The sequence below is a fragment of the Zonotrichia leucophrys genome, chromosome 10 (genome assembly GCF_028769735.1).
Source record: "Zonotrichia leucophrys gambelii isolate GWCS_2022_RI chromosome 10, RI_Zleu_2.0, whole genome shotgun sequence".
Taxonomy (NCBI): Eukaryota; Metazoa; Chordata; class Aves; order Passeriformes; family Passerellidae; genus Zonotrichia; species Zonotrichia leucophrys.
In genome coordinates, this window is record NC_088180.1 from 20,165,998 (window position 1) to 20,189,962 (window position 23,965).

General features: G+C 65.3%; 6 protein-coding genes across 7 annotated transcripts; 5 read left to right on the top strand and 1 right to left on the bottom strand.

Moving 5' to 3' along the window:
* Window positions 1–1,293: 1,293 nt before the first annotated feature.
* CIB1 (calcium and integrin binding 1) lies at window positions 1,294–4,113 on the bottom strand. Its single transcript, XM_064722186.1, has 7 exons — window positions 3,949–4,113; window positions 3,813–3,847; window positions 3,287–3,389; window positions 2,828–2,981; window positions 2,461–2,579; window positions 2,299–2,387; window positions 1,294–2,052 (listed from the first exon to the last, which is right to left on the bottom strand). Exons 1-7 carry the CDS (start codon window positions 3,997–3,999, stop codon window positions 2,031–2,033), a joined length of 573 nt encoding a protein of 190 aa, XP_064578256.1. The 5' UTR covers window positions 4,000–4,113; the 3' UTR covers window positions 1,294–2,030.
* GDPGP1 (GDP-D-glucose phosphorylase 1) lies at window positions 4,113–5,186 on the top strand. The gene has a single exon (XM_064722182.1). The coding sequence runs from the start codon at window positions 4,128–4,130 to the stop codon at window positions 5,184–5,186; it is 1,059 nt and encodes a 352-aa protein (XP_064578252.1). The 5' UTR covers window positions 4,113–4,127.
* A 118-nt stretch (window positions 5,187–5,304) lies between these two features.
* On the top strand, window positions 5,305–13,405 carry TTLL13 (tubulin tyrosine ligase like 13). Of its 2 annotated transcripts, none has more exons than XM_064722164.1 (14): window positions 5,305–5,728; window positions 6,127–6,167; window positions 7,129–7,247; window positions 7,684–7,814; window positions 8,179–8,335; window positions 8,523–8,666; window positions 9,232–9,317; window positions 9,426–9,651; window positions 10,016–10,200; window positions 10,747–10,935; window positions 11,382–11,514; window positions 11,842–12,015; window positions 12,291–12,642; window positions 13,155–13,405. In XM_064722164.1, the coding sequence occupies exons 1-14, from the start codon at window positions 5,538–5,540 to the stop codon at window positions 13,403–13,405; spliced, it is 2,379 nt and encodes a 792-aa protein (XP_064578234.1). In that variant the 5' UTR covers window positions 5,305–5,537. The 2 variants fall into 2 exon arrangements, with proteins under 2 accessions (XP_064578234.1, XP_064578235.1); XM_064722165.1 differs by having other exon boundaries at window positions 5,305–5,540.
* Window positions 13,406–13,735: 330 nt separating this feature from the next.
* NGRN (neugrin, neurite outgrowth associated) lies at window positions 13,736–14,413 on the top strand. Its single transcript, XM_064722187.1, has 3 exons — window positions 13,736–13,867; window positions 13,933–14,043; window positions 14,119–14,413. Exons 1-3 carry the CDS (start codon window positions 13,743–13,745, stop codon window positions 14,393–14,395), a joined length of 513 nt encoding a protein of 170 aa, XP_064578257.1. The 5' UTR covers window positions 13,736–13,742; the 3' UTR covers window positions 14,396–14,413.
* On the top strand, window positions 14,396–16,207 carry HDDC3 (HD domain containing 3). The gene is made up of 4 exons (XM_064722183.1): window positions 14,396–14,618; window positions 15,129–15,184; window positions 15,273–15,513; window positions 16,034–16,207. Exons 1-4 carry the CDS (start codon window positions 14,396–14,398, stop codon window positions 16,162–16,164), a joined length of 651 nt encoding a protein of 216 aa, XP_064578253.1. The 3' UTR covers window positions 16,165–16,207.
* A 16-nt stretch (window positions 16,208–16,223) lies between these two features.
* On the top strand, window positions 16,224–23,940 carry VPS33B (VPS33B late endosome and lysosome associated). The gene is made up of 23 exons (XM_064722173.1): window positions 16,224–16,408; window positions 16,564–16,644; window positions 16,721–16,782; window positions 16,852–16,901; window positions 17,018–17,085; window positions 17,279–17,324; window positions 17,621–17,715; window positions 17,986–18,090; window positions 18,373–18,469; window positions 18,567–18,644; window positions 19,566–19,639; window positions 20,498–20,584; window positions 20,982–21,072; window positions 21,217–21,291; window positions 21,560–21,624; window positions 21,716–21,770; window positions 21,842–21,888; window positions 22,145–22,277; window positions 22,522–22,595; window positions 23,048–23,149; window positions 23,314–23,389; window positions 23,479–23,595; window positions 23,819–23,940. The coding sequence occupies exons 1-23, from the start codon at window positions 16,313–16,315 to the stop codon at window positions 23,896–23,898; spliced, it is 1,854 nt and encodes a 617-aa protein (XP_064578243.1). The 5' UTR covers window positions 16,224–16,312; the 3' UTR covers window positions 23,899–23,940.
* The last annotated feature ends 25 nt before the right edge of the window (window positions 23,941–23,965 follow it).

Sequence of the window (23,965 nt, forward strand, 5' to 3'; positions counted from 1 at the left end):
CATCTCAACGGCCCCGTGGAGAGCAGCCAGGTCTGGCTCTCACTGCAGTCAGAGGCAGATCTGCCCATGCCTCCAGCGGGGCAGAGGGCTGTGCTGGCCATAGCTCCGTGCTCGGCTGAGCACTGGGCCAGGGCACGCGGGGCCCTGCAGGGACAGTGGCTGTGTCCCTGTGACCTCCTGGCAGCCCTGGGCTGTGCCTGAGGCCCGTGCCACAGCAGGGTGGTGCAGGGAGGCCCTGTGGTGCGGGAGCACAGAGCAGTGGGGCGATGCCATCCTGGCACCATGAGAAACAGAAGGCAGAGGTGACCAGGAGTAAGAAAACTGGGGGCCTGGGGCTGGGAGGAGGGCAGCCCCCAGCAGGAGAGAGGCTGTGACAGCCCCCTTCCCAGGACCACAGTGTTGTGCTGCATGTGGGACCCACTGCCCGTGCAGGGAGCATCAGGTCCTCGTCCCCATCCCACCCTGCTGTGGGCTGACCCTGCACACTTTGCCAGCAGGACCTGACTCCGTGGTGGCTGAGGGCGAGGCCTGGGATTGCAGCCAGTGGTGGTTTTGAGCCCTCACGCAGCTGGGAAGCACCGGCAGTGCCAGCACAGGCTGGGGAAGCGGTGAGCTCCGCGGAGATGGCGTGTCCAGGCAGGATTCCCCCGAGGGACCAGCACTGCCTTGCTCCCAGCTGGACCCGTGCGCTGCACTTCCTGCACAGCCTGTTCTGGGACATCAAAAAAGCCACTGGAGGCGTTGGCTGGTGAGCTGCCAACAGACACAGCCCCGGGGCTGCAGGGGCACGGGCCTCGGTGGGCAGATACCGTCAGCACCGTGGGGCAGCGAGCTGGAAGGGCTGGCAGCGCCAGAGCAGGAGCCGCCGTGTGGGAAACAGCCACGCCAGAGCCCCGAGAGCCAGCGGCTGCTTTGCCCCAGCACAGGGCTCCGCGGGGCCAGCCGGACCCACCGCAGCCCTGGCAGGGCAGAGAGGATCCTGAGCAAGGACCAAGGACCCTGCTGCTGCTGCTGCTGCCTGCAGGGACGGTGCCACTCGCTGCCCAGGGCTCCCCTCCGTGCCCCGGCCTGAGCACCGAGCTCTGTGCTGCCCAGAAGGACCCCAGAGTGCAGGAGGCGGCCCTGGAAGGGCTGTGGTGGAGCAGGACGTGGCCCTGGAAGGGCTGTGGTGGAGCAGGACGTGGAGCCATCCCCTGCAGCGGCGGCTGGCGGCAGGCAGAGAGGGCTGGCAGGAGCCCATGTCCCCAACACCCTGGTGGCACCCGTCCCACAGCCAGACAAAGGCAGCAAAGAGCAAGGGTGAAACCAGAGCCCTTTAATTGTGTCCTCACAGGGACTGGGGGAGGAAGAGGCCAGGGCAGCAGAGCAGCTGCTGTGCTGGAGCCAGAAGAGGGCAAAAACAGAAAGGGAGGAGGAGGAGGAGGAGTGCAGGCTCTGAGCACAGCCGTGGGGGGACAGCTCTGCTCTGGGGTGGCACCTGTACAGTGACTCCTGGGTGACTGCTCAGAGAAAGCACCCCCATTTGGGTTATTGCTTGTGGAAAATGATCCACTTTTTGGTTATTGCTCAGAGGACCCACGTTCAGTTACTGCTCAGAGAAATGGATCCGTGTGGCAGCAGGCAGGCTCCCAGAAATACAGGAGAGGCAGAAGAGGCTGGCAGGGGAGGCAGCTCCCTGCCTGCTGCTGGAAGGCACAAGGTAGGAATTGGTCCTGAGGGCAGAGAGGGGCTGTGCTGTGCAGATGGCCCCAGGCAGGAGCAGGGCTGCCCTTGGAATGCATAGGGATTCAAATTCTAATGCTAGGACAGCAGAGGAGCCGCAGGAGAGGCAGATTCCTGGGACTCCCTGCTGCCAAGCAGGCACCTGAGGGGAGCAGGAGGGTTCCTGCCCAAGGCATTGCAGCACAGCCTGGCCACCGAGGGCCCGGGCCTGTGCTCCCTGAAAGAGGAAATGGCTGAGCCCAGAGAGAGCTGCAGGAACTGGAGCAGAACTGGAGGAGCTGGAGGAGTGCTGCTGGACAGCCAGGGGCTCACAGGACAATCTTGAAGGAGCTGCAAGAGATATGACAGGATCTGCACCTGCTTGCTAGCTGACACAAAGGGTTTACAAGCACCCAGCGCTGCAGGGACCAGAATGCCCATTTGGGACAGGCTCTGCAGAGCCAGCAGAGAATGCAGAGCTCTGGCATTACGGCACACTTGGCACAGGGCAGCCCTGCCCTCGTGCACCACAGCTGTGCCCCAGTGCCAGTGAGCAGTGAGGGTGATGAGCCCCAGCCAGGCTCTGGGGACCCTCACCTGGCAAAGTCGGGGGAGCGGGAGACAACGTGCTGGAACTCGGCGAGGTTGATGGTGCCGTCCTTGTCGATGTCGGACTCCTCCAGGATCTGCGGGGAAGGGGAGCAGTGAGCTCTGTGCCCGGGGCTCTGCAGGGCCCGTGCCCTGGCTGGGAGCCCTCACGTTTTGGATGAGCTGCTCCATCTCTGCGCTGCTCAGCCGGGACCCCTCGCCTTGCCCTGTCAGGCAGTTCACCAGTTGCTCCAGGTCCTTCCTGTCCAGAATCCCATCGTTGTCAAAGTCTGTGGGGACAGACAAGGTAGGTTTTGGCAGGGCCACAGTGACCCCAGGGAGCCACAGACACCGGCACTGCACCCTCCATGCACCTCACCATGCCAAACCAGCTGTTCCCACAGGGAGTTCCTAAAGCCACCATCCCCGTGGGTGCTCCAAGGGCACTGCCCGCCCTCCTGAATGTCAATTCATCACCCTGCTCCCGCCTCCTCCAGTTGCAGGGATCCCAGAACACAGCACCTGTCCCCAGCCTTACCAAAGATGCGGAAGGCATAGTAGGATTTGACGTCAGAGGTGGCAGAATCGCTGAAGACACTCAGCATATCAAGGAAGTCTTCAAAGGACATGCTGTCATCCTCGGCCTCTGAGGTTGAGAACACGTGGCAGATGCGCTGCTGGAAGGGGTTTGCCTGCGGACACAGGAATGGCTCAGGCAGGGCTGGGCCCTGCTGGCCCCATCAGGCACACCTTGGCTGTGGCTGCAGGTGAGCAGGTGCCCCGCTCTGCCACTGCTCCATCACCCACAGCACAGTCAAACCTGTCCTGTGTGCTTCCCGTGGCACAGCAGGAACCCTTGGGATCCCCCATGGCACAGCAGGGATCATCACTTGCTCGATGAGGGCAGGGAAGCTCTTTGCTGGCACAGCGAGGCCGTGCTGGGTGCACGGGGCCCTAACCCGGAGCAGCAATGTCCCGGGTGTGCCAGGCACCATACCCGCAGCTCAGGCAGCGTCAGGATCTGGCTCTTGGGGACCCGCGCGGAGCAGGCGTTCTCCCTCTCCTCCTTTGGCAGCAGTTCACTGAACCTCTTGTAGGCGCTTTACGAGGCAACAAAGAGAGCGGCTCTGTGGTGCGAGGGTGGCAGCACCGAGGTGCCCGTCCGGCACCGGCCGCGCTCCCCAGGGCGGGCCGGCCCGTTCCCACCGCTCCTGCCGGCTCTGCCGGGCCGGGCCGGGCCGGGCCGGGCCGGGCTCCCACCGGAGCAGGGAGAGGGGCCGGTCCGGCTGCCGCCCACCCGGCTCCGGGGCTGCCGGAGGGTCACCGGGCCGGCCCCGGCCCCGGGTCAGGGCGTCACCGGCAGCACCCGCGGACCTTGGCCCCGTCACAAGCGGCTCCGAGGGAGTGCCCCGGCGCCTCCCGGCTCAGCGGGGCGGAACGGGAGCTCTCCGTGCCCCGCGGCAGAGGCTGAAGCCCCGCGGGACCGGGCCGGCAGGCGGGGGGACACTCACGGCGGTACTTACAGCAAGATCTCCTGCTTGCTCAGGAACGTCAGCTCCTGCGGGGACAGCACGGCTCAGCACCGGGGCCGGGGCCAAGGCCTGAGGCAGGGCAGCCCAGGCGGGCCCCGCAGCCGGCCCTGTGCCCCGGTGCCGGTACCTGGTACTCGCTCAGCAGGTCCCGCGGGATCAGACTGGCCGAGCCGCCCATGGCGCCGCTTCCCTGCGCGCTTCCCCGCCCGCCGCCGCGGAGCTGCCCGCCCCGGGCGGGGCAAACGCGCACGTACCGCCGGCCCCGCCCGCCCGGCACACCCGGCTCCCGGCCCCGCCACCGCGGAGATGGCGGCCACGGCGGGCGGGGAGCCGGGCGAACCGAGCCCCGAGGAGTTCGTGTACAGCGAGGAGGACTTCGTGCTGCAGGCAGCCGGCTGGGGCGACCCGGGCTCCGCGCCCTCCCGGTTCGACCGGGTGCTGCTGGCGGGCTGGAGCGACCGTATGGAGCGGGGACTGTTCCGGTACCGGCTGGGAGCGCTGCCCACCCGCGTCCTGCCCGGCGCCGTGCGCCTCGTGGCGCAGCTGAACGAGCAGCGCAGCGCGGAGCGCCGCCCGCCGCAGCCCGTCCGCAGCCTCCGCGACCCCTTCGACCCCGCCGCCTTCAACTTCACGCGGCTGCGCCCCGCCGAGCTGCTGTTCCGCCTGCGCCGCGCCGGCGGCCCGGAGCCGCTGCTGGTGGCGATCAACGCCAGCCCGCTGGAGCGGGGACACGTGCTGCTGCTGCCCGAGCCGGCGCGGCGCCTGCCGCAGGCGCTGACGGCCCCGGCGCTGCGCGGGGCGCTGGAGGCGGCGCTGCTCAGCGCCCACCCCGGCTTCCGCGTGGGCTTCAACGGGCTGGGCGGCGGCGCCTCGGTGAACCACCTGCACCTCCACGGGCTCTACCTGGACCGCCCGCTGCCGCTGGAGGCGGCGCCGGCCGAGCCGCTGGGGCCGCGCCTGGCGCTGCTCCGCGCCGGACCGGCCCCCGCCTTCCTCTTCTTCGCCGCCGGCCCCGCGGCGCTGGAGCCGGTGTCGCGGGCCGTGTGCCGCGCGGCGGAGCACCTGGGCGCCGCCGGGCTGGCCTGCAACGTGCTGGCCACGCGGGGCGACCCGCCGGCGGGGCCCGGGGGCGGCCGCGGGCTGCGGGTGCTGCTGTGGGCGCGCCGGCCGCTCTTCGGCCCCAAGGCGGGCGAGCCCTTCGCCGTGGCCCTGTGCGAGCTGGCGGGGCTGCTGCCGCTGCCCGCCGAGCCGCTCTACCGGGACATCACCGAGGAGCAGGCCCTGAGCGCCATCCGCCAGCACCTGCTGCCCGAGCCCGAGCTGCTGCACCTGGGCGGGGAGCTGGCGCGGCTGCTGGAGCGGTGATGGCACGGGCAGCGGCCGGGGCGCTGAACCAGGGGCACAGGCGGCGGCCGGAGCGCTGAACCAGGGGCACAGGCGGCGGCCGGGGCGCTGAACCGAGGGCACGGACGGCGGCCAGGGCGCTGAACTGAGGGCACGGGCGGCGGTCAGAGCGCTGAACCGGGGGCACGGGCGGCGGCCGGAGCGCGGACACGGTGGCACGGACGGCGGCCGGAGCTGAACCGGGAGCACGAGCAGCGGCTGGGCCGCTACAGAGCTGAGCGCACGGGGACCGGCAGGGGGCGCTGCGGGTGGAGGACACGGAAGTGACGGTGACGTGGCCGCGCGAGGCCGCTCTGGCCGCATGCCGGCTCTATGGTGCGGTCGCCATGGGAACGCGGCGGAGCCGGGAGCGGTGCGATGGCGGCGGCGGGCGGCAGCGGCAGGGGCAGCGTGGGCCCGGGCCCGTCCCCGGAAACCCCTCCGAGTGAGGGGGCGCCCATCTCCGCAGCCCCCCGGTACCGTCCCGCTGCTCCCGCCGGACCCGAGCCGCGGAGGAGGCGCAGGCGAGTGTGGGGCCGCAGCCCCCGGCAGGGTCCGGCTGGAGCCCGTCCGGCCGCTCCCGGCGGCGCCTCCCGCTGCCTCACTCGCGCTCGGTCCCGGCCCCAGCCCAGCCGTGGCACAGTGCCCAGGCGGTGCCCGGCGCTCCCCAGCCCCCGGGAGCCGGTGCGGGTTCCGCTGACCCAAAATAAATAGTGTTCCCTGGAAGTGCCCCAAGGATCCCCTGTCTGACACAGCCGGGCACGGCTCCGTGCCCAGGAGCGCCCTGCCCGCCTCCTTAGGGCTGTAGCGAGCCGGGCTGGCTCGGTCGGGCTGCTCTGTGTGCGTGGGGCATCGGGGCTGTCCCCACTCTGTGCCCTGCCCGGTGCCTCGCTGAGCTGCTGTCATCTCGTCTCTATTCTAGTGTCCCCTCCATCAACCTGAGCGGCTGCAAGTACGACAGCGGTAAGTCAGAGGGACGGGGACCCGCAGGCTCCCCAGGCGCTGCCCAGCCAGCAGCGCTGCTGGCACCCCGTTCCCGCTGGTTTATTCACTGCTGCCGGAGTTTGTCACACTTTGGACAGATTTATCCCAATTTAAAATGCAACAGCAGCGCGAGCCCTCAACATCCCCCACACTTGTGTTTGCCAGCTGTCTGCTAAAATGGGCAAGAGAGGTTCTGTCAGCTAGAGTGCAAGGGAGCACCCGGGCTTGGAGACAGGACCTGAGGGTTGTCAGCTGTTTAGGGTGAAGCTGGTGGTGAGCAGGCAGGATCTGTACCTGCAGCCTCTCCCTGTGCTGCTCATCCCTGGTGACCCCAGGGGGCTGGTCCACTCTCCCCTCCCACTCTGCTTCCACGAGCTGGACCTTCAAAGAACAAACTCCTGGCCCTTGAGGGCTGTTATTAATCTACCTTGCTAAGGGATCTTGCTGTGCATGGATCCCCATCAGTCCTGCCAAATTCATACTTTGCACTAGCATGAACCATCCCAGCAGAGACCTTTTCCTGCAGAGCTGTGTTCTGCTGCTGGAAGACCTTTGATTTGGGAGATTAAATTCACACCTTCACAACACTTGTATCTGCCTGTGAGGTGTAAAACCCAGGGGAAGTTCAATCCCACTGTGGAGGGACCCTGGCACCTCAGGACAGGTGGGATCAGAGGGTTAGGAGTTCCCAGAACACCTGCAGCCAGAGGCTTGGGGGGTTGGCCAGATAAAACTGGTGTTCCTGATGCCTTCCAAGGGGTTATGCCAATACCTTGTACCTCTGAGAGGGGAACTGCAGCCCGGAGAGCTGCATGCTCCATGCCTTGGGGGTGTCAGTCCCCGTGTGCAGCCCCTCGGGCCGAGGTGTGTTTCACACCCCATCCCCGGTTCCCTGGTCCCGTGGTCCCGGCTGGCCCTGTCACTGCTTGCCTTGGCACAGTGCGGCGGGCGGCGCAGCACTGCGGGCTGAAGGAGGCGGCCGAGCACGAGGAGTGGACGGTGTACTGGACGGACAGCACGGTCACTCTGGAGCGCCTCATGGAAATGAAGCGCTTCCAGGTAAACAGAACACCTGCCCAGCAGGCATCGCTCGGGACACAGGGCTGTCTGTGGAACAGAAGCACCCAAAGTGTGCCTTGTGCCATCTGTGCCTCGGCTCCAGGGCATAGGGTCAGATGCCTCTGCTTGTGCCATGTCCCTGGCCGGTGTCATCAGCAGCACTCAGCAGCTGTGGTGGGAGCAGCAGCGTGCCAGCCCTGTGATGTGCTGTGAAATAAACAGCTTTTATGCTGCTCCAGGGCTAAGATGGAATAGGCAGATAAATCAGTAGTGAAGCCCAGATAAAGCAAGTCTCGCCCCCCAGCAGTAGTTCAAGGCAGCCACAGGCCTGGCTTCCCTCTCACTGCTGGCTCTCCGTGCACAGGCTCTCCGCGGGGCTGGGAGAATCCATCCCCGCAGGGCTCCGCTGATCGGGGTTTTTCTGCACCACTTTCAGAAAATCAACCACTTCCCAGGCATGATCGAGCTGTGCCGCAAGGACCTGCTGGCTCGCAACCTGAACCGCATGCTCCGGCTCTTCCCCAAGGAGTACAACATCTTCCCCCGCACGTGGTGCCTGCCAGCCGAGTGAGTGGTGTGGGACAGCGCCCTGGGGACAGGGGACACGGGCAGGGAGGCTGCTGGCTTGCTCTTTCTGGGCATCAGAGCCCAAACCTGCATTGCTTTGGCACACACCACCCTGACCTCTTCTGCAAACCTCCCAGCAGAGCTGGAGATGTGTGCAGGGAAAAGGAGGGATGGGGAGGCTGGGTCGGGTCACACAGGAACCAATCTGTGACTCCTGCAGATTAGGAATGGGAGTTCAATTCATCCCCTGCAGAAGTTCAGTGTGTGCTGGCCTGCAGCACCATGGTTTCAGTACCCAGCTGTTAGGAGAGAGTTCAGAGGGGTGTTTTTGGCAGCTGGTGATAGTCACCTCTCCCTTGCACAGCTACGGAGATTTCCTTGCCTATAGATCCATGAGGAAAGCAAGAACATACATCTGCAAGCCTGACAACAGCTGCCAGGGAAGAGGGATCTTCATAACCCACCACCCAGAGGAGATCAAGCACGGGGAGCGCATGATCTGCCAGCAGTACATCTCTGAGGTACTGGCATGGTCCTGGGGGAGGATTCCAGCATCCCCCTTGCTCCCCGGGTCTCCTCAGGTCTGCTGGAGGTGTTGGTGTGGCTGTGGCACATCGGGGACACAGACAAAGCTTGTCCCTCTGCTGAGCAGCACAGGCAGAGGAGCAGTTCCGCAGCTCACCCCTGCTCCTGCCTCTTTCCTCTCAGCCCTTCCTCATCGATGGCTTCAAGTTTGACATGCGCATCTATGTGCTGGTCACATCCTGTGACCCACTGAAGATCTTTCTCTACAAGGAGGGCCTGGCCCGGTTTGCCACCATGAGGTACATCGATAACAGCACGAGAAACCTGGTAAAGAGGAAGTTTTAAAAAAACTCATATAGTATCTGTAGGTATCAGTCCTTAACTTGTTCTGGGGGCATTCCAGGCCTTGAAAAGGCAGGTATTGTGTTGGGGGTTGCAGGAGTCCCAGCTTGATGCTTTCCTGTTCTTCCTCTATGCTCCTTCCTCCTCCTCACAGGAGGCGTTTCAGGAGGGATAGTACATCTACCCCAAGGCCCCACACTGGGGCTGTTCACTGGCATTACTATGGAATCATGGAATTATTTGCTTGGATGGAACCTTGAAAGGTCTCCAACCTCATGCTGAAAACCTGGTTAACAATAAATTCATACCTGGTTTCTCAGGGTCTCACCCAATCAGGTTTTGAAAACCTACAGAGTGAAGCCTCTCCCCACCCCTGGTGTCTCTGGGCAGCATGTTCTGCTTCTGGCCCTGATAAGAATGCTCAGTTCCACACCATTCCTACTCTGCCCATGCTCCAGGCAGAAAAGAACATGGGAGTATCTGCTGGGGCTGTTCCTGTTCTTGCTCAGTGGTTCAGAGTGAACAAACATCTCTTGTGGTTCCCTGCCAGGGTGACATCTGCATGCACCTGACCAATTATGCAATCAACAAACACAATGAGAACTTCAACACGGACGACATGGTGGGCAGCAAGAGGTACTGGCATGTCCCAGCACTGCAGGAACACTGCCTGGGGACACAGGTTTACCTCAGCTTTCCTGGAGTGACACAGCTGAGCCCTTACCACCCCCTGTTCCCACACAGGAAACTGTCCACCCTGAACGCCTGGATGGCAAAGCACAACTATGACACATCAAAGCTCTGGGCAGATATTGATGACATTGTTATAAAGACATTGATTTCAGCTCACCCTGTGCTGAAACATCATTACCAGAGCTGTTTCTCCAACCGCACTACTGGCTGTGCCTGCTTTGAAATCCTGGGCTTTGACATTTTGCTGGATAGAAGGCTGAAGCCATGGCTTCTGGAGGTGAGGAAGGAGTGGAGAGCTCAGAGCTGGGCCACTAGGACAGGGAGTTTGTTTGATTCAAAAGGGCCACCTTGCTCACAGAATTAACCAGGCTCTGAAGCCAAACAACCTGCTGTGAGCAGGATCCAAGAGAACCCATTTCCTGCACACCATCTAACAACAGGGAGTTTCCCAAACCTTCAGACCCCTTGTCCTGGGAGCACCCTGAATTTGTGACAGCTGCCCCCTGTGGGGTGGGATCCAGTGACCTGTGGCGCAAGTGGGCAGGAGAGAGTGCTGTGTGTGGCTCCTGTCTCTGGCAGGGAGCAGAGCATCCCGGGCCGTGGCTGGGGTGCCAGGTTAGGTTACCTGCTTGTCTTGGCAGGTGAACCACTCTCCCAGCTTCAACACAGATTCTCAGCTAGACCATGAGGTGAAGGATGCCCTTCTGTGTGACACCTTCAACCTGATCAATGTGCACGCCTGTGACAGAAAGAAGGTGCTGGAGGAAGACAAGCGGCGGGTAAAGGAACGGCTCCTGCAGGCCAGCCAGCCTCCCTGGGAGTCCAGGTACTGCTGCAGGTCCCAGTGAGCAAAGACAGGCACGACAGAGCACGATAACACCCGGGCTGGCTGTGGAAGCTCCCAGAGCCCGTGGCATTGTGCAGCCTCCGAGCGTCCTGCAAGGAGGAGCCGCGGCTGCTCTCTGGGTGCCAGGAGATCTGTGACACCTTGTGCTCCGGGCCCTGACAGAGCTCTCCCCAGGCTGCACCTGCTTGTAATCTCTTTTGCTGGAGATGGGCAGTGCCAGCATCCTGGGCTGGCAGGGATGCTCACATGAGGAACCACAGCCCTGCCTCAGGAACTGGGGATACCCTTCTGCAGGGCAGGGGTCCTTTCCAGGACTGAGGGTTTCTCATTTCTCTGTCTGCCCTATGTCCTTTCACAAGCCCGTGGTCAGTGAGCCTGCTGCCTGGCAGGCAGGCTGTGGCTCTCTCCAGCTGCTGTTTCCATCAGGAGTCCTGGGACAATCCTGGGACATGCTGAGCACATCAGCCCGCACTCTGCCTGCGTCAGAGCCTCCCTCACAGCTCCCTGTTCTCCGTCCCGCTGCAGGCGCAGGGAGCAGGAGAGCAGCCAGGCTGCCTGGCTGGCACAGGCTGAGACCTACGAGAACGAGCACCTGGGGGGCTTCCGGCGCATCTACCCAGCACCTGGGACAGAGAAGTACGAGCCATTCTTCCAGCAGAGCAGGTCCCTCTTCCAGGATACAGCAGCATCCAAGGCAAGAGAAGAGCATGCCAGGTATGCTGCTCCTGTGGGAAGCCACTTCTCACAGGTGGCATGGAGACCACTTGCTCCTGACCCCTCCTGGGGAGCAACTCTGGTGCTTGGCAGGTGTAAGAAAGCGGGAAGAGTGGGAGGGGAAAGGAATAAGCCTGCATGTGCTGGGGCACCACAGCAAAGTGGCTCCTTTTGGATGGACTCCAGAGAGGAAAGGGCAGTAGTCCATTGACTTTTGGACCATGGAGACACCATTTCCCAAATGTCCCCCTCCCTTTTGGCAAACACAGCCTAATCCAAGGGCATCTCTCTTTTTAGAAGTCTCTTTACAAGCTTCCCATTCCCTCTCTTGGCACAGTTCCATTATGGGCTATTCATATAGAACTTGGGCCTGCAGTAAATGTCCCAAGGTTGAAATCTGCCCCAGAACCCTCTGAGCTGTGAGTGACTGTGCTGTTGTGTGGCAGGCATCAGCTGGAGGAGATGCGCCTGAAAAATGAAAAGCTGGAAGCTATCAGGAAGAAGAAAACAGAGAGGAATAAAGGCACAACTCCTACAACCCACCTTTCCTACAGAAGCACCAAGTCATGGGACAGAAAGGTACGTCAGTGTCAGCACTGTCTGTGGGCTCTCTAAGTCACTGATATGGCTCTGGGAGCTGCACTGAGCCATTGGTGCACCCATGGAGCAGAAATTCCAGGTTTGACTCCCTGCCTGAAGTTCAGAGTCAACAACAAGTAGTGCCTTGTGTTGGCACTACTTGCAAGCACCAGTGTTGTGCCTTTCCACTTTGGCTCTCACTGGGATCTCTGTCCCCCCTGGGACTGTAACTGTGCCCAGGGCTGGAGCAGCTCATGGCTGTCTCACCTGTGCATTATCCCAGCTTCAGCTTTGCTATAGCTCAGGTGTTTCTCTGCTGAGGTGCAGCGTGTGCAGTACAACTCCATGAAGCCCCAGAACATTGTGGAACATGAAGAGAAGAGGAGACTGAATGCTCTGCTGCAGCGTGAGAAGCAGATCCGAGGGCTGGGCATCACTGAGCTGCTTTCCCAGCTGCTCCCCACGGCTGAAACCCAGAGACCCTGTGTGCTCCAGAGCCAGGTAACGGCACTGCCCACAGCTACCCCACACAGAAGTGGACTGGAGCAGGGTTGGGCACTGAGCATCTCTGCTGGGGCACGATGGGGGCTGCTGCAGGCGCATCAGCTGCTGTGCCTTCAGATGATGAGTCTGGAATGGTGCCGGGGACATACCTGGGGACAAAGTGCGGGGTGATGCTTCGATGTGCACCTGGGTGTGACTAGAGACTCTTCTTTCCCATCTCCTGCCAAGGCCTACAGAAGTAAGCCATGGCCATTTTCCTTCCCTTCTTCCAGCTACTGTTTCCCTGGGATGTCATTGAGGAGCACAACGCCCACAAATTAATGATGCTTTTCTCATTCCTGGGAGTCCCAGCTCGGCCCTTGGCGCACAGGGTTTTACCCAGCCCTGCAGCCCAGGGCCTGCCACAGCACATGGCAGGCCCAGATCCCAAGGACTCGGACACCCTCTGCATTCGAGGCCAGAGCATCCCGTGCCACGCGCGGCGCAGGGGCACCCGGGCGCAGGGCGGGGGCTGGCAGCAGGGCCCGGCGGCGGGGGCAGCGCTCCCCCAGCCCTGCGCCCACCCCCGGGGGCAGCAGCCCAGGGAGCAGTGCCTCCCTGGCACCGCCAGCCAGGCTGAAGGCTGTAAGTACACACCCCTGCCAGGCTGGGAGGAACGGGTGGGCTCCATGGAGCTCTCAGGGATGCTGGGACCCTGCTAAAGGGTCACCGTGCTCTGCTTGGGGCACTGGTTACCACTGGGAACCTCTGAGGCTTGGAGATCCCATCTGCAGGGACGGGGAAGAACCATGGGTGGTTTCCCAGGATCAAGGGTTGATGTGCAGGCACGGGGGAGTGTGAGAAGCCAGGAAAGTCAAAGGGGTGCATTAGGTCCTGGGCGTCAGAGGGGACACGGTGACACAGCATAGCCCCCACTCTCTTCCCAGCACACTGCTCCCTGCCCGTGCTCCACCCTCCAGCCTTGCCCAGCCCAGCTCCCTGGCATCGGCTTCACCCACTTTGCAGCCTCAGGACCCGGGGAGCAGGGGCAGAGGAGGGGCTGCCAGGACCAAGCCCCACCGGGAAGGGCAGTGGGGGCTGCTGAGCTGCAGAACTGCTGGCTCTGCACGGCCCCACAACCATCTGTGCTGTTGCAGGTAACGCTGGTAGTCGGTCATCCTCCGATGGGGGCAGCTGTCCCCCGACGTCCCCAGCCAGCCCCGAGCAGGCCCCATGTGATGGCACTTCCAGCTGTGCTGTGGAGCTCCGCGCCGCCACTGCCGCTCAGGCGCAGCACACACACACCTCACACCGCGGCAGAGCCTCGTCGTGCCAGTGTGTCACACCACGCCGGCACCTTGCCCCGTGCCACTGCCCCACAGATTCACAGCCTGAAAAGCACAGGTAACACGGCCAGGGGCTCAGCCTTCCGCCCGTGTGTGCTTGCGTGAGAACCAGGACTTGCAGGATGAAACCAGCACAGCTGCTGGCCGCCTCCATCAACTCTGGAGTCAGCTGCTGAGTCCCCTGACTAGAGCCTGGGCCCAGCACGGCTCCGGCCACCTGCCCCGGCTGCCTTCACCCCTGCCAGGGCCGGAGACTGGTGCTTGTGCCCTGCCCGCTGCACAGCCGCCTACGCTGAAGCCCTCCGGAGGCCACCTCGCTCAGGACCCGTCGGAAGCGCGCTCCCCCCGCCGGGGCCGCTCCCGCGCCGGCCCCGCCCGTCCCCGGGCCTGTTCCGGGCCATGGCGGGGCTGCTCCGGCGCGCCCTGCGGGCCGTGCCGCTCCTCGCCCGGGCCCCGCGGCGGGCGGCGGCGGCGTGGCCCGGGGACCCGGAGCCGCCGGAGCCGGCGCTGGAGGACACGCAGAGGTGCGGAGCGGCCGGGGCGCGGCGGGGCGTGCGGCGGCCCGGGCGCTCACGCGTGTTCCCCGCAGGGCGCGGCGGCGGCGGGCGGCGGCGCGGATGGAGCGGCTGCGGCGGGAGCTGGGCGGGGGGCGCGGAGCCCCCGAGCGCGTCCTGACCTGGCAGGCGATGGAGCAGCTGCGGTGAGCGCGGGGCCGGGCGGGCCGCGCCTGCCGACCGCCCCGGTGAGCGCCCGGTGACCGTGCCCGTGCCCGCAGGTTCCTGCGGCGGGAGCTGCCCGAGGAGTGGCCCTTGGAGCGCCTGGCAGAAGGCTTTGGCGTCAGCACGGACGTGGTGCGGCGGGTGCTGCGGAGCCGCGGCTGTCCCTCTCCGCAACGCCGCCTGCGGCAGGACCAGCGGGCGCTGAGCGCCGCCGCCACGGCACCGGCACCAGCACGGGGGGCGGGGGACAGGCGCGAGGTGCGCGCCCCCGACGGGACGCTGCTGTACCGGCTGCCGCGGGGCTGGGGCGGGCCGGGGCCCGGCGCGCAATAAATGCACTTGGGGCCCGCCTCCGCCTGTGCCGCTTCCGTCGCGCCGGCCGCGGGCTCCGAGACTGCGGGGATGAGCTCCGAGGCGGCGGGGATGGGCTCCGAGGCCCTGGGGATGGGCTCCGAGGCGGCGCGGCTGCTGGAGGCCGTGGACTTTGCAGCCAGGAAACACAAGGACCAGCGGCGGAAGGATCCCGAGGGCACCCCCTACATCAACCACCCCATCGGTGCGGAACCCCCCGGCACCGCGCCCCGCTCCCGGGAGCCCCCCGCGGCCCCTCTCTCCCACCCTGGCACCCCTCCTGCCCCGGCGCGCTGCCAGCCCCCGGGAGCCCCTCGCCCTGGTCCCGGGACACAGCCGTGTCCCTTGTCCCGTGTCCTTGGGCCCGATGGGGGCAGAGCTGCCGAAGCACGGCGGCCCCGGCTCTAGGTGTGGCTGCCGCCCCCCTGTTGCCCTGCCGTGCCTGGGGCCCGCGGGAGCTGCTGAGGGGCCGCCGTGCCGCAGCCGCCCCCGCCAGGCCAGGGGACAGCCCCACCTGGGGGGCACTGCCAGCCCCCGGGACCTTCCAGCCTGCCCAGCCGCGGATCCACCGCGCATGACGGGCCCGCGGGGTGTGCCCTGCCCAGGGCTGGCCTCGGGGAAGCCTCGCTGCCCACCGTGCGGCGCAGCCCCCGGGTCCGGGCCCGGAGCTGCCTGTTCCCCGCCGCCTCCTCCCACCTTTCCGTTCTCGCTGCAGCCGTGGCCAGGATCCTGGCGCACGAGGCCGGCGTGACGGACATGGTGGTGCTGCAGGTAACGCTTGCCCTGCCCTGCCCTGCCCTGCCCGCTCCCCGCGGCTCGGCCCGCTCCCCGCAGCCCCCTGGTCCCCTGCTCGCCGCAGGCCGCCCTGCTGCACGACACAGTGGAGGACACGGACACCACGTTCTCGGAGATCGAGGAGCGGTTCGGCGCGGAGGTGCGGCGCGTGGTGGAGGAGGTGACGGACGACAAGAGCCTGCCCAAGATGGAGCGCAAGCGGCTGCAGATCGAGCGCGCTGCCGCCTGCAGCCGCCGCGCCAAGCTGGTCAAGCTGGCGGACAAGCTGCACAACCTGCGGGACCTGAACCGCTGCACCCCGCAAGGTGCCGGGCCCGGGAGCGCGGGGAGCACGGCGGCAGTGCAGCGGCTCCGGGCACGGGCCCCGCCGGGCCCGGCCCGCAGCACGGCTGGTGCTGCTGCCTGTGCCGAGGGACAGAGGGCCCCGCGGCCGCGCTGGGCCGGGGCGGGAGGCGGGGCCGGTGTCAGTGCCGGTGTGTGTGTGCCCGTGTCTGTGCCGGCGAAGCGATGCCGGTGTGTGTGTGCCGGTGTGTGACTGTGCCGGTGTCAGTGCCGGTGTGTGTGTGCCGGTGTGTCTGTGCTGGTGTCTGTGCCGGTGTGTGTGTGCCGGTGTGTGACTGTGCCGGTGTCAGTGCCGGTGTGTGTGTGCCGGTGTGTCTGTGCTGGTGTCTGTGCCGGTGTGTGTCAGTGCCGGTGTCAGTGCCGGTGTGTGTCAGTGGCGGTGTCTGTGCTGGCGAAGCGATGCTGGTGTGTCTGTGCCGGTGTCTCCGTGGGACCGGGACCGGGTGGGCGGGGCCGGAAGTGACGTCGCGCGTGTCCCCGCAGGGTGGTCGGAGGAGCGCGTGCAGGAGTACTTCCGTTGGGCGGCGCGCGTGGTGTCGGGACTGCGCGGGAGCAGCGCGGCCCTGGAGGGGGCGCTGCAGCGCCTGTTCGAGGCGCGCGGCGTGCCCACGTGACCGGGCCGCGCCCGCTTCCGCCAATAATAAACGTGCGCACAGATCGGCGTCCCTGCGTTGCCATGGTATTGCGTGGTTTCCGCCGCCGCCGAGTTCCGGCCGCTCCGCGCCCGCGCCCGGGCGTTCCGGTGGCGCCGCGGTCCCCGCCATGGCCCTCGCCGGGCGGCGCGACGCGCCCGAACCGCCGGACTTCGGCATCCTGAAGCGGCTGGCCCGAGACCAGCTCGTCTACCTGCTGGAGCAGGTCCGGGGGCATCCCCCACCGGGGCGGGCATCCCTCACCGGGGCGGGCGCTGGGGGTCGGCGGGATCGGCACCGGCCCCGGGCGGGGGTCGGGAGCCGGGGCGGACGCGGCTCGGGGCATCCGCCTGGTGCCCGCCCATGCCCGCCTGCCCGCAGCTGCCCGGCAAGAAGGACCTGTTCATCGAGGCCGACCTGATGAGCCCCCTGGACCGCATCGCCAACGTGTCCATCCTGAAGGTACCGCGGGGCCGCTCGGGCCGCCCGCGCCCGCCGCCCGCCGCCGCCCGCGCCCACGCCGCGTCTGTCCCCGCAGCAGCACGACGTGGACAAGCTGTACAAGGTGGAGACACGGCCGGCCCCCGGCGCCAGCGACCAGTGAGTGCCCGGGCAGGGCAGGGCAGGGAGGGTCCCGCGGCCCGGTACGAGCGGCCCCTCTCGGTGCAGGTTCTGCTTCCTGGTGCGGCCGCGGGTCAGGACCATGAGGTTCATCGCCGGTGAGTGCGGCCGGGCCGCGGCCGGGGCCGGGGCTCCGCCCGAGGGGCTCTGCGGGCCGGGGGGAGCCGGGCCGGGCGGGGGGCGGCTGTGCAGGGGCTCTGCGGGGTGTCCACAGATATCGTCAACGCTGACAAGATGTCGGGCAGGAGCAGGAAGTACAAAATCATCTTCAGCCCCCAGAAGGTCAGTAGGACCCACGGTGATGCCCATTTGCACTTTCCACTCCTCTGTAGGCACCAAAAATTGTTAGTTTTTAACCCAGAAATGTTTGCGTAAACCCAAGTGTTGTGACCCTGGGAAGGCGCTGGGCCGCTGCAGACCTTTTCCTGCTTAGAGCCTGCCTGGCCCTGAGGGTCTCCCCTTCCTTCCTTTGCAGTTCTATGCCTGCGAGATGGTGCTGGAGGAAGAGGGGGTCTTTGGTGGTGAGTGGGGCTGCGGGGCTGGTCCGGGGAGTGACACCAGAGGATCCCAGTGACATCCCAGTGCTGGGATCCCCGTGTGGGCAGGGAACACGGGCTCTCTCGAGGCTGGCTGCCAGCCTGCAGGCCAATGTGTGCCCACGCAGCACAGCCCCTCTCCTCTGCCCGAGGAGAGGAGAGAGGGTCCTGCCCCCGTCCTGTCTGGAGCTCCACAGGCCCTGTTCTGGGGCTGCTCTGATTCCTGGGGCTGTTCCTGCCCAGGGCTGCATAAGTGTCCCCTGTCCCTGTCCCGCACACAGATGTCACCTGCGATGAATGGTCCTTCTACCTGCTGCCCCTGGATGAGGACATCATTAGCATGGAGCTGCCCGAGTTCTTCCGTGACTACTTTCTGGTCAGTGGGACATGTGGGGGGTGACAGCCCCTCCTGTCCCTCTGCCTCTCTGGGGCTGGGGACAGGAGGACGTGTGTGGTGCCCCGCTCAGCCCTCAGTCTGCTCCCAGGGGCAGCTTTTGCTGGGCAGGGGTGGCTCAGCCCGAGCTGGCCCCTCTGCCCTGCCCGGGCAGCCTCGGGGCAGTTCCGCCGTGTGCCGGGGATGGAGCTCCCAGCCCTGCCCTGGCAGCCGTGCCCAGGCAGCTGCCCACACTGCCTGCCTGCTCGCCAGGAGGGAGATCACCGCTGGATCAACCCCGTCGCCAGAGCCCTGCAGCTGCTCAACTCCCTCTATGGCCCCTTTGGGAAGACCCACGGCATCGGCCGCTGTGCCAAGGTGGGGCTGGCACGGGGGGCCCATGGGGCTGCGGCTGGCAGGGTCCTGGGCCCCGTCAGCCATGGGGCAGCACAGCACATCAGAGCTGTCACTGCCCGTGGGGGTCCCGTGTGCCAGGGTGGGCAGCGCAGGGGCGGCTGCAGCTCGCTGGGCGTGGTGGAGCCCCGTGCCCTGAGGGTGGGAGTGTTGGTGCCTGGCCTTGGCCGTCAGACCCGCTGTGTGCCCGGGCCCTGGCTGGGAGCCCGGGCTGTGCCCTGCCCTGGCACCCTGTGCCCCTCACAGATGAGCTACGAGCTGTGGCGGGACCTGGAGGAGGAGGGCGACGGCGAAGGGCAGGGCAGGAAGCCCGAGATTGGACACGTGTTCCTCATGGACAGAGGTGGGCTGAGGCAGGGGCGGCACATCCCAGAGGGGCAGGAGAGCCCCTGGGGCAGCAGGAGGAGCGGGAGGGCAGCCCGGCCGTGCTCTCCCTGCAGACACCGACTACGTGACAGCGCTCTGCTCCCAGGTGGTCTACGAGGGGCTCGTGGATGACACCTTCCGCATCAAGTGTGGTACGGGGCGAGGGCAGGGCGCGGGCTCTGCACTCACAGCACGGGCTCTGCACTCACAGCACGGGCTCTGCACTCACAGAACGGGCTCTGCACTCACAGAATGGGGCTCTGCACTCACAGAACGGGCTCTGCACTCACAGAATGGGCTCTGCACTCACAGCACGGGCTCTGCACTCACAGCACGGGCTCTGCACTCACAGAACGGGGCTCTGCACTCCCAGCACGGGGCTCTGCACTCCCAGAATGGGGCTCTGCACTCACAGAACGGGCTCTGCACTCCCAGAATGGGCTCTGCACTCACAGCACGGGGCTCTGCACTCAATCCGACCAGCAACGGGCTCTGCACTCACAGCACGGGCTCTGCACTCCCAGAACGGGCTCTGCACTCACAGCACGGGGCTCTGCACTCACAGCACGGGCTCTGCACTCCCAGAACGGGCTCTGCACTCCCAGAACGGGCTCTGCACTCCCAGCACGGGGCTCTGCACTCCAACCTACACGCACGGGCTCTGCACTCCAACGGACCCAAAGGCTCTGCACTCACAGGCTCGCACTCCAGCACGGCTCTGCACTCAGAGGGCTCTGCACTCCACAGGTCTGCATCACAGCACGGCTCTGCACTCCCAGAAGCTTGACTCACAGCAGGGCTCTGCACTCCAGACGGGGCTCTGCACTCCCAGACAGCTCCTCACACACGGGCTCTGACTACGGGCAGCAGTTTTGTGCAGGTTTGTGCCTGGCATTGTCAGGCACGGTGCTGTTCCCACAGGGACAGTCCAGGTGTGCTGCTGGAGGTCATCCTCTCTTTTCCCAAGAGACTGGGCTGGCATCCCCTGTCTGTGCTGCCTCTTGCAGCAAGGCTCGTGCATGTGGGAATGTTGCTGTGTCTGGGACAAAGCAGCTCTTGGCTTTTCCCTGCAGGCAGTGTGGATTTTGGGCCAGATGTCACCTCTTCTGACAAGAGTATTAAAGTGCTGCTCAATTCCCAGGACAAAGTGAGTCCTCACAAGGCTCGGGGGATCCCTTGGTGGGAGGAGGCAGAGTGAACCATTCCCCCCTAAGGCTGAGCAGGAGTGGCTGGGGCTGCTGGGCCCTGGGAGCATGGTTCAGGCACAGAGAGCACAGAAACCTGGTGCAGCTCCGCTCCTGAACCTCTCAGAGTCCCTGCGTGCAGCGCTGTGTCACAGAGGAGTGCTTTAAGGTCACTAAGGGAATCCCCAGCACAGCTATGCGCAAAACCAGGTTTAATATAAAACTGCAGCTTGACAAAATTCGTTGGCAAAGTTCTAAATGGTTAAAGCACACAGATGAAAAAAAAATTATAAATCAATGCATCCAAACCAAAATCAAATCAAAAATATCTCCGTGGAGGTGGAGGTGGGGAATGAGGGGGGAATCCCAAGGGTAGGAAAGGAATACAGCAGACCCTCCTGTTGATTCACGAGGTTCATAGTAATTTTCCATCCTGGCCACAATTCAGGTTGGTATTTGACTATGGAATTTGACAATGAAAATATTACTCCACTTGGGTCTTTATTCAGGTTACAAAAATGATTTTCCCAGGCTGTTTATTAAAAGACAGTAGCTGGTTAGACAGTGCTAGTTCCTAGGAAGAGAGAGAGTTTCTGCTGAGCTGGGGGGGACCCTCAGGGCTGACCCTTGAGGAGCTTTTCCCAGACCTGGTGTGGCCTGGCTCAGAGGGACACGCTGACACGGGCTGCTGTGCTGCCAGCCAGGGCTCTGGGGCACGGGTGGCACTGCCAGCAGGCTGTGTGGGCTGTGGGGGGCATTGGCCCTGGCTCTGCCCCGGGGCTGCAGCTGGCCAGGCCCTGGCAGCTGTGCTGCTCGCGCAGGTGTTCAGCCAGATCCGGAACGAGCACTTCTCCAACGTCTTTGGCTTCCTGAGCCAGAAGTCACGGAACCTGCAGGCGCAGTACGATGTGAGTGTCACCCTGGGATGGTGCACAGCCCCCGTGCAGCCTGGGCACCGCCCCAGTGCAGCCTGGGCACAGCCCCAGTGCAGCCTGGGCACCGCCCCAGTGCAGCCTGGGCACAGCCCCAGTGCAGCCTGGGCACCGCCCCAGTGCAGCCTGGGCACCCCCCAGTGCAGCCTGGGCACAGCCCCCGTGCAGCCTGGGCATCCCCCAGTGCAGCCTGGGCACCGCCCCAGTGCAGCCTGGGCACAGCCCCCGTGCAGCCTGGGCACCCCCCAGTGCAGCCTGGGCACAGCCCCCATGCAGCCTGGGCACCCTCCCAGTGCAGCCTGGGCACCCTCCCAGTGCAGCCTGGGCACCCCCCAGTGCAGCCTGGGCACAGCCCCTGCTCTCCCTCTCGCAGCGGCGCCGGGGCATGGACATCAAGCAGATGAAGGACTTTGTGTCCCAGGAGCTGAAGGGACTGAAGCAGGAGCATCGCCTGCTGAGCCTGCGTAGGAACCGAGGGGCAGGAGGGGCCCTGGGCTGTGCTGCTGGGGCTGGGGGCAAAGCAGGGGCAGGGGGCCCTGGGTGTGCCCGGCAGGGACGGGGCAGGGGCTGCTTTCCCCTCAAAGGCACTGTGTCTCTTGGCTGTGTAGATATCGGTGCCTGTGAGTCTATCATGAAAAAGAAAACCAAGCAGGACTTCCAGGAGACCATCAAGGCTGAACACTGTGAGTGCTGCTCCTTGTGTGCCTGCCCCACTCTGAGCCATGGCCTCGCTGGCCCCAGGCCCACCCTCGTGCCTGGTGTGCCCTGTATGGTCCTGTCCTTGCAGCCCCTTCTTTCGGGGGTGTCCCAAGCTCCTCAGTAGGGTCAGGCTGCACTCTGAGAGGGACTGTGTGGTGGGCTGGGGGCCATTCCCTGGGGTGCTGGGAGGGCAGCAGAGCCCAGCAGGCTGGCAGGAGCCCTGGCGTGACGCTGCCCGTGCCCCTGCCACAGCACTGCTGGAGGGCTTTGACGTCCGTGAGAGCACCAGCTTCATCGAGGAGCACATCGACCGCCAGGTGAGAGCAGGGGCTGCTGGCTGCAGCAGGAGCACCGCGCTGCCCCCCGACCCTGCTCCCACAGGTGTATCCCTTAACCCCATTCCCACAGGTGTCCCCCGTCGAGAGCCTGCGCCTCATGTGCCTCCTGTCCATCACTGAAAACGGTGAGTGCCGCGCTCTGCGGGGCCAGCAGGGCACCCAGCCCGGCACACAGCTCACCCGCTGCTCCCCGCAGGTCTCATCCCCAAGGACTACCGCTCCCTGAAAACCCAGTACCTGCAGGTGAGCGAGAGCTGGGCCGGGCGGGGTCCCCTCCCCGTGCTCCCGGCCACGAGGGGCTGGGCCCTGGTGCACAGCTGCACGTGAGCCCCAGCACGGACCCTGCCCGCCTGCACAGCCCCCCTGAGCCCCAGGCTGCCCCTGCCCTGTGCCTGCTGGGGGCTCCGAGCAGCCTGGGCCCTGCCCCAGAGGGGCAGCCCGTGTGCTGCCTGTGCTCACAGAGGGGCCCACGCTGATCTGATGCTGCTCCCGCTCGCAGAGCTACGGGCCCGAGCACTTGCTGACCTTCCACAACCTGAAGCGCATCGGGCTGCTGACCGAGCAGGCAGCCGGGGAGACGCTGACAGCCGTGGAGAGCAAAGTCAGCAAGCTGGTGACAGACCGTGCTGCAGGTGAGCCAGCCCCTGCCCCGTGTCCTGGAGCGGGGAAGGGGAGCTGCTGGCCCAGCTCTGGCTGGAGGCACACGGCCAGCGATGGTGCTGCAGACAGGGCAGGACAGGGGGCTCTGCTCTGGGGCACCAGGGCTGGCAGCACCACGGCATTCTCCAGAGCACACAGCTCTGCACAGCGCTGCCAGCCTGGCTCCGCCGTCCAGACAGAGCCTCCCAAGATGTTTCTCCTTGTCATGTTTTCCAGGAAAGATCACGGATGCATTCAGTTCTTTGGCCAGGAAGAGTAATTTCCGAGCCATAAGCAAGAAGCTGGGGTTGGTACGTCCTCAAGGGCTGCTGGCTGGACACAGTGCCACAGAGCACAGAGCTCTGCTTAGCCCGTGCCCAGGCTGCAGGCCTGGCACCCCAGGGGCACACAGCTCAGGGCCAGAGCTGCTGCAGCTGCTCCAGGCAGCCTGGGGGCTTCTCCTGGGGCTGGGGGCCACTGCCAGCTCCCCACTCTGCCCTGGCCCTGCGAGTGCTGGGGCTTTCCTTGCCCCTTCAGACACTGCAGTGGCGCTGGGCAGGCAGCCCCGTGTCCTCCATCCTGGGCAGGGGTCCTAGGCTGCCGGCAAGGTGACATTTCTGGGACATTTCAGGGACATTTCTGTCCCTGGCCTCTGCTGCACAGCCCACCCAGGCCATGTGATGCTGGCTCGGCTCTGGCACGGTGGGGACAGAGCCGTGCTCCGAGTGTCTGTGTCTCCTCACCCCTGCACCGGTCACTGCAGATCCCTCGGCTGGATGGCGAGTATGACCTCAAAATGCCTCGAGACATGGCCTATGTCTTTGGCGGGGCCTACGTGCCCCTGAGCTGCAAGATCATTGAGCAGGTGAGCTCACCTGCCGTGGGACAGAGCCGGGCACATCCCCTCAGCCCTGCCTCCTTCTGGGGCGCCCGGCAGTGCCCAGGGCTAGGGCTGGTGGTGGCCGTGTGCCCCGAGAGCCCCCCGAGCATTGCCCCGCAGCCAGCCCACCCTGCCGTGCTGTCCCTCAGGTGCTGGAGCGCCGCGGCTGGCAGGGCCTGGAGGAGGTCGTGCGGCTGCTCAACGGCAACGAGTTCTCAGTGTCAGGTAGTGGGGCTGGGGGCAGCGGGGCTGCCCGCTGGCATTCGGCCTCCTCGTGGGGGCTGGCATGGCCTACAGTGCCCTTCCCTCTGCAGACAGCGCCGTGGAGGACAACCCCGCCTGGGACTGCCAGCGCGTCATCCTCGCCGTGTTCCTGGGGGGCTGCACCTTCTCTGAGATCGCGGCGCTCCGCTTCCTGGGCAAGGAGAGAGGTACGAGCGGCCCGGGCAGGGCAGGAGCCCGGGGCTGCCCCGCAGCCGGGCAGGCTTCGTGCTCTGAGCTCTGTGCTCCATGCCTTGTGCTCTGTGCTTGGAGCTCTGTGCTCCACGCTCCATCCTCCGTGCTCTGTGCTCCGTGCTCAGGCTGGAGCCCGCGGGGACGGGGCTGGCAGTGCCGGCGCTGCCCGGCTGGGGCACTGACAGGCCTTTCCTGCAGGGTGCAAGTTCATCTTCCTGACCACGGCCATCACCAACAGCGCCCGCATGATGGAGGCCATGATCGAGGCCAAGGCCTGAGCCCTGAGGGCAGCCTGCCAGTAAAGATTCTGCTGACAACGACCCGGCCTGCGCCTGTCTGTATGCG

Bases quoted from the DNA above. Each gene is read 5' to 3' on its own strand.
- TTLL13 (XM_064722164.1), top strand. From the start codon at position 5,538: ATGGTGCGGTCGCCATGGGAACGCGGCGGAGCCGGGAGCGGTGCGATG. The intron at 7,815-8,178 runs GTGAGTGGTGTG...TCCCTTGCACAG, and splicing joins ACGTGGTGCCTGCCAGCCGA to CTACGGAGATTTCCTTGCCT. The intron at 12,016-12,290 runs GTAACGGCACTG...CCCTTCTTCCAG, and splicing joins CCTGTGTGCTCCAGAGCCAG to CTACTGTTTCCCTGGGATGT.
- NGRN (XM_064722187.1), top strand. From the start codon at position 13,743: ATGGCGGGGCTGCTCCGGCGCGCCCTGCGGGCCGTGCCGCTCCTCGCC. The intron at 13,868-13,932 runs GTGCGGAGCGGC...TGTTCCCCGCAG, and splicing joins GCGCTGGAGGACACGCAGAG to GGCGCGGCGGCGGCGGGCGG. The intron at 14,044-14,118 runs GTGAGCGCGGGG...CCGTGCCCGCAG, and splicing joins CAGGCGATGGAGCAGCTGCG to GTTCCTGCGGCGGGAGCTGC.
- GDPGP1 (XM_064722182.1), top strand. From the start codon at position 4,128: ATGGCGGCCACGGCGGGCGGGGAGCCGGGCGAACCGAGCCCCGAGGAG.
- VPS33B (XM_064722173.1), top strand. From the start codon at position 16,313: ATGGCCCTCGCCGGGCGGCGCGACGCGCCCGAACCGCCGGACTTCGGC. The intron at 21,292-21,559 runs GTGAGTGCTGCT...CCCCTGCCACAG, and splicing joins GACCATCAAGGCTGAACACT to CACTGCTGGAGGGCTTTGAC. The intron at 21,625-21,715 runs GTGAGAGCAGGG...CCATTCCCACAG, and splicing joins AGGAGCACATCGACCGCCAG to GTGTCCCCCGTCGAGAGCCT.
- CIB1 (XM_064722186.1), bottom strand. From the start codon at position 3,999: ATGGGCGGCTCGGCCAGTCTGATCCCGCGGGACCTGCTGAGCGAGTAC. The intron at 3,848-3,948 runs GTACCGGCACCG...CTGTCCCCGCAG, and splicing joins ACCTGCTGAGCGAGTACCAG to GAGCTGACGTTCCTGAGCAA. The intron at 2,982-3,286 runs GTATGGTGCCTG...CTGTGTCCGCAG, and splicing joins TGACGCTGCCTGAGCTGCGG to GCAAACCCCTTCCAGCAGCG.
- HDDC3 (XM_064722183.1), top strand. From the start codon at position 14,396: ATGCACTTGGGGCCCGCCTCCGCCTGTGCCGCTTCCGTCGCGCCGGCC. The intron at 15,185-15,272 runs GTAACGCTTGCC...TGCTCGCCGCAG, and splicing joins CGGACATGGTGGTGCTGCAG to GCCGCCCTGCTGCACGACAC. The intron at 15,514-16,033 runs GTGCCGGGCCCG...GTGTCCCCGCAG, and splicing joins GAACCGCTGCACCCCGCAAG to GGTGGTCGGAGGAGCGCGTG.